Source organism: Microtus oregoni, unplaced genomic scaffold, assembly GCF_018167655.1.
Source record: "Microtus oregoni isolate MIOR12 unplaced genomic scaffold, Mior012 000016F_ref0000370, whole genome shotgun sequence".
NCBI classification, from domain to species: domain Eukaryota; kingdom Metazoa; phylum Chordata; class Mammalia; order Rodentia; family Cricetidae; genus Microtus; species Microtus oregoni.
Genome location: NW_024543075.1, coordinates 40,430,867 through 40,437,258, shown reverse-complemented (window position 1 = coordinate 40,437,258; position 6,392 = coordinate 40,430,867). Strand labels below are relative to the sequence as shown.

At 51.5% G+C, this 6,392-nt stretch overlaps 1 protein-coding gene across 4 annotated transcripts; it reads right to left on the bottom strand.

Annotated features, from left to right (window-relative positions):
- Positions 1–1,619: 1,619 nt before the first annotated feature.
- Arfip2 (ADP ribosylation factor interacting protein 2) lies at positions 1,620–6,328 on the bottom strand. Of its 4 annotated transcripts, none has more exons than XM_041666169.1 (8): positions 6,214–6,328; positions 5,284–5,424; positions 4,988–5,084; positions 4,277–4,395; positions 3,888–4,109; positions 3,189–3,346; positions 2,867–3,041; positions 1,620–2,425 (listed from the first exon to the last, which is right to left on the bottom strand). In XM_041666169.1, the coding sequence occupies exons 2-8, from the start codon at positions 5,380–5,382 to the stop codon at positions 2,270–2,272; spliced, it is 1,026 nt and encodes a 341-aa protein (XP_041522103.1). In that variant the 5' UTR covers positions 5,383–5,424; positions 6,214–6,328; the 3' UTR covers positions 1,620–2,269. The 4 variants fall into 4 exon arrangements, with proteins under 4 accessions (XP_041522103.1, XP_041522104.1, XP_041522105.1 ...); XM_041666170.1 differs by having other exon boundaries at positions 6,234–6,322; XM_041666171.1 differs by having other exon boundaries at positions 6,109–6,238.
- Between the last annotated feature and the right edge of the window lie 64 nt (positions 6,329–6,392).

Genomic DNA, 6,392 nt, shown 5'->3' with positions numbered 1-6,392 from the left:
TTTTGATAGCACCTTCTCTGGCTTTCCTGGGGGCTCCTGTGACTTATGCTAGTTTGGTTTCCGCTGGGTAAGAGGGAGGGGGACCACCTGTACCTCGGTCCAGAACTCTGGGAGAGGGGTTTGAGGGCTAACTGGGAGCTTTCATTCGGTTCTAGGTGCCTAAGGAGCCCCCTCATGAGGAAATTTGGTTTAGACCGTTCAGCGACTCCTTCCTCACACCAAAGACCCAGAGCAATTCTCAGAATCATTGCATTATGAAAAACCGGCCTTGGTAGACTACAATAAAAACTGTACATTAACAGGGACTGAGTGTTTATTACGTGCCAGACAGAGCTAATCACTTTACATACATTATCTCATTTAATACGCATAATCTTAATAGGTAGCTGCTTTTATTAGCTGCTTTACAACGGAGAGGAGCGTTCGTTCCCCAGGCGTTAATCCTAATCAGCTAGAAAATGGTGGAACCAGTTTTGGGCTCTGTTTTCAGGTTCTGTCTTTAACTATCTGGAGACACAGTGCCCTTACAACGAAAAATCCCCATTGGCCCACGATGTAGGGGCTAATATGAGGACCAGCACCTCAATAATCAAGGCAGACAGCCGACTACTACAGTCTAACCAAAACCCAGGAAGCCTGACTCGGGGTTGCAGTCCCAGTGACTCTTCCAGACAGGAGTGTGCCCTGTTCTAGGAGAACCTGCTGACTGGGCTGGCTCCTTTCTCCACCCTCCCGAGACGAGGGAATGCTGAAAGTCTGCAGTTGTCTTTGGGGCTGACAATGGGTGGCACCTGAGCCCTGACTAAAGTGTTGCTGCGGTGTTCTGGTGACTTTCCACATAAAGTTCAGGTTTGACTTCAACGGGAGGGGTGCAGGTGCAGCAGGATGATGAAACTGCCTTTACCTCTGCAAGCAACTGCTCACTGCTTGTGATGGAGCTCAGGCAGGGTTCATGCTAGAGTCAAGCGAGGGCCACTAGGCTACCCAGTAACCCAGAAAGTCTATTTTCTCAACCCTAGGCTTTTTCTAGGCTGTCAAATCTCTGATTGAGAAGTTTCTTAGTTCCCTTTCCCCAAAGATCAGAAGTCCTACCTCTTGTCACACCCACTTAATTTTTCATTTTAGACTTCAAGTACATTGGCCCTTCTGTCTGGTCTATTAGCTTCTTTTCAGAACTGTTTTTAAACTGGCATCACCATCCCTACCCCGGTCTAAGCTAGATGCCCCTTATCAGGTGCTCCCACTGCATCCCGTATCCTAGCACTTCTCATTGTATTGTAGTTGCCTGGTTACTTGTCTCTATCCCCCATTTGGCCTTAAGCACTGTGAGCAGGGACCGGGTTTTATTCACTGATGTTTCCCCAGGGTCGATTGCAGTGCCTGGCAAATAAAAGCACTCAGTAAACAGCTGTATGATTTAATGCATGATAACCATCATGGACCCTATGCTCTTCAAACCCATAGCTGTCTTGATGCTAAGGGGGAAGAGGAAAAAAAGCTTTGGCTCTAACTAGGACTGAAGGGGATCAGGCCTTCAGCAGCTTCTGAAACTTGGCCACAGCTCTTCTGAATTCCTAAGAATTGAATGCATGATTACTGGGCATTTCTTACCAATCCACCCTCTTGCTAGTCCCCCACAAATTGACCTCACTGGGCCTGCTTTTATGAAAGGTTTATTCCTAGTGCTAGAACCCAGACTTCCTGGGCTCTAAGCACAATTCAACTGGGTGGGCAGATGAGGGGAGGGCCCATTCAGATGCAGGGCCATTAATGGGGCTCCCCATTTTCCCCACCCCTTTGGTCCCAGTTCCCTTCTCTGCAATGGACACATACTGAGGAGGGACAAAGGGTACTGGAGGCAACACTATTGGCCCAGGGGAGCCCAACAAGAGCTGCCATTGGCTGACAGAGCCTTTTGAGGTCCTGTCTTTGGTGGGGGGCCACATCCCAAGAGCTGGGGATAGGCCAGAGGAGTGATGCCATTGACCTGGGAGTGTTTTGTCATAGCCTTTGGCTGTGGAGTGAAAGGAAAGATCTGGGAATGAAGCCCAGTGGCTGGGAAGATAAAGGACAGGGCAGCAGCTTCTGGGCCTACAGGCCCTCTTCAGACCACAGCAGGACGGGCAAAACTGGTGTCAGACCCCATCCAGGAAAGGGGAGCCCAAGCCAGAAAGTAAGTGACAAAGGACATCCCGTGTCCAATCTCCTGCACCCTGGGGCTGCCCCGTCCAGTGTCCTTCTTGTTAAGCCAAGTTGGGCTGGGAGTCGCTCACTGCTCCTCTAGCCAGGAAGGCTTCTCAGCTCCTGGAGGCCGCAGCTTGATGTTGAACTGCTGCAGGGTCTGCTCCAGTTGTTTCTGGTTCCCAGCAAAGTAGGCGGACACCGCATTGTGGAAGAGCAGCAGCTGTTTGTGCATCACCTTGATCTGGGGGCCCAGCAGGGTCAGCTAAGGCTGGACTCAGGCACCCTTCTTGAGGGGCTGCGCCTAAGCCCAGGCACTGACCAGGGCATATGGACTCTGCTCTGACAGTGCTTTGGGGGTGGGGACTTTCCAAGAAGTCAAAATAGAAGGGGCAATATGAAGAAAGAAACCTGTCTCAATTTGTTGGGTCTAGGGTTCTGGAACCCCAGCTGAGGGGGCAATTTTTTTCAGGTGTGTTCCTAGGACTAGTAGCCAGATCCTCAAAACAACAACAAAAAAGGCCAGAGATCAGAAGGTGACCTGAAAGGGCTCAAGTATCAAGGGGCAGGGGAACCCACTCCCTAGCCAGCAGCGTCTCCCCACACAACAATCAGGGGGGTCCAAAGGGAAGGGTACTACTGTCAGATGGGAAGGTGATTTAGGACCAAGGGAGTAGGGCAGCACCTTGTTTTCTTCCAGGAACTTGAGCTTGATGGCCACATCTCCCCGCAGCTTCTCATATTTGTCCCGATGGGTCTGGAAAGTGGCCTGGGCACTCTCAAGTCGACCACGTGTCCCTGCATCCCGGGGGCCTAGGCTGAGCTCTTCTAAGTCTGTCCGGTAGGCATCATATTCCAGCCTGGGGAGGGGGTGAAAAAGGCCAGTCTCCACCTCTTCACCCACACACGTAACTCCTTTCCTTCCTGAATTTGTATGCCCCTAGATGTTCAGATTCTCACCCATGCCAGCCAACTTCCCAAACCTTGCGCCCTGTCAGAGCCCACACCTGGCAGCCTCATACTGTTTGACAGTCATGAGTGTGTCTTCCATGGTCTTGGTGACCAGTGTGTTGATGCTAGAGACAAAGAAGTTCACAGCCCCTAGCAGCGTCTCCCCATTCTTGCACAGCAGCTTTTGCGTCTCTGCATTATAGCCAAATTCCTCCTAAGGGCAGAAGGGAGGCACAGGCCTTGAGTAACAGCCCTTACCTGATCCGAGCCGTAGAGCCCTTCATTTCCCTCCGTCCCAAAGAAGAAACAGCCATCAAAAATAAAACAACCAGACTGCCTCTAGCAAGGCTCTCTTAGCCACAAAGTTAGTAGGGTCACCCTGGGGATGCCTGGGGTAGGAATGTAGAGGCAGAGTTCTTAGGTAAGTTTACAAGACAGGAACAGGGAAAGCTAGTGCAGCAGGCAGGGGAGGGACTCCGATTAGGCCAAGCACCAAAGGCATTCTTGATGATATGGAGAAGGGTTACTTGTGAGGCACCAGTGCGCCCTCTCCCACAACCCCTCCAACTTTTGGACCTCTGTACAAACCCTTAGGCTGCCTCCATATGTGAGTGATGCTGGGGGCAGGACTGGGCACACCCCAGAGGGATTCTCCCTGGGGGCTGCAGGAGGGAGGGAGGGAGGGAGGCTGAGGAATGCCTGCCTGGAAGGGCCAGGGCCCAGGACCCCCACCCTCTTTGTTTTGGCTGAGGTACCTGAAGCTCTGGGGACTTCTGGCTGAGGTCAGCAAAGGCATCACCTAGTGCATGCTGGGTCTGCAACAGGCTGTAGAGGTGGGCTGTCAGTGCCCGGCCCAGCTGCAGGACACTTTCATACTTGCGCTTCGTCTCACGCAGCAGCTCAATCTGCAGCTCCAGCTCCAGGTCCACAGTCCGGGAGCCTCGGCCAAATCTCTCTGATAACAGCTGCTTTGTGCACTGATTGGGAAGTGGGTGGGAGGTCAGAAATCTAAACACCCCAACACCAACAAATAACTACTCCAGCACCCCCATTCTCTTAGTCATAGCAAAGATCTGTAGTAAGATCTGGGGACAAGGAAAAGGTACCCATGGGGAGTTTCTGGAAAGAGGCACCTGAATCTTACCTTATATGTGTTGATGCCCCATTTCTTGACGATGTCAAACTTCTCTCCAGCGATGCCCCGGGCCACCTCATCACCAGGGCCAGAAGGTGAGGTGCTATGAGACGGATGGCGGCCAGACCCTAAAGAACCAAGTTCTCTGACAACAGCTTCTCTCACATACAACCAGATACTTCTGTGATCTCACTTCCTTTCCTCCCAGCACATGAAGTGACCTCTCTGAAGGGGGAAAGACTAAACACCTGCACGCTTCTGCTCACAGGGGGAAGAAGGACTCATGCCCCGACAACCAGCTCATCTCAATGTGTATAGCTGGCATTCTTGGGATAGGGTAGGAGTGTTGCTGGTAGACAGGGAAGAGGAGACAGAAGCAAATACAATGAGTGGAACTGAAACCAGGGAACTTGGTTTGTATTTCCAAGTAGAAGTCTAGCCAGTAGAAGTCTAAAAGAAAACTCGGAGCAGCTTACAAATTGGCCTTGAGCTCGGGAGCTCCTGTGACCTAAGGGCTTAATTCGGCTCAGGTGGTGGCACCGGAGAAGGAAAGACAAATGAGACTAAGTGGTAAGTGGGAAGCAGATGACCAACTTTAAGAGCTGGTCTGGGATTGTCAATTCTCCAGTACATGATTCAAGCTTTCCTGTGTGTCCTATGTGCCTCCAGACTGTCCTAGTCTCCCTCCCACTCAAGCTTCTTGTCTCTTATCATTCATACCTGTGGGGATGAGTCCATCACCAGAGCCCCCATAGCCACCAGACACAATGCTAGTTTCATTGAGGTTGGGTCCAGACACCATCACCTGCTGGAGGTCCTATGGGTCAGAGAAGATGGGAATGGCTGAAACATTTTGGGGCTGGAGACAGCACACAGTTATAAAGTCTGTATAGAATCATAACGAAGATTTGTAAAGTATAAAGTGGGTTAACTAAATGAAGGCTACTGGGATGGGGAAAGAGAAACATTTAGGAGTTTGCTGAATTCAAAGAAGTAGAAGACTCAAACAGAAGTACCTGCTCCAGCCCATCGTCTTCAGGAAGCTGCCCAGCTTCACCATTTCCATGGATGGGGATCTCCATTGTGGCAGCCTTCCCTAGGATCCCGTCCGTCATGGCTAGGGAAGGGACTGGAGTCAAGGTCTCCACCCCAGCACGCTGTAAAGCCCAACACAGACAATCTTGGAAAATGGCCAACACTCCAGAACAAGGAGGCTTTTCTTGTGTTCTCAGAGGTGTCAGAGATTGTCGTATGGCTTGAGTGTCCCTGGGCATCAGTCACCACTTCTTTCCTTGAGTGTGTGTATTTCTTTTCTTCCAAGTACATTATTTCTAGAGATGCATGCATACCAAAGCCTCAGGGTTCGGGTGTCTTCTCACAACCCACAACCTCACCTTTAGTAACCACGCATGCATCCAGTCACTCAACAAACATTTAGCAAGTGCCCACTACGTGTGAGATACAGAGGCAATGGTATTGCAGCAGGGAGGACCAGAGAGAACGTCTGTGCTCTCTGGGAACTTAACCATGCATAGGCATGTTTACCAGGAGGCAAAACCCTTTCCTAGGCTCAGAAGCTCACTTGTCACTCAAGCACGCTCTGAGATCCCTGGGCTTTCCCATCCTTTGGTGTTCCTTCCTCTCTTCCTTCAGACGGTCTCTCCTTTCTCCACCTCCTGCACCTGCCTCCCTCAGGCCCTCCCCACCAGGCCTTAGTTGAAGCAGTTGGTGTGTTCCTTGTGTCAGGTAAAAGCCTCTCTTTCCCAGGACACAGGCAGTCCCTTCCAAATTCAGTTTATGCCTCCCAGATGTGAGAGGTCCCCGCCACCCCCCCCACACACCTGGACATCAGGTGTGTCCTCATCTTTGCCAAGGGCTCAGGACATTTTGCCCTCAGCACAGCTTCGTGCATTCAACTTCCCTTCGTACAAGTATGTCCTTCTCACCTGGGCCGGGCCACTCTTACCCTCAGGGCGCGAGGCCCGGACCGCGCACGGGGACCTCTGGTTCCAGTTTCTCGTCGCGATCTTAGCAGCAGGTCAGAGATTCGGCGGAAGTGACGTGGTCTCTGGGCAGAAGAAGCCGGCCACGTCGCAGAGAAAAAGGGCGGAGGTGACGTTAGTAT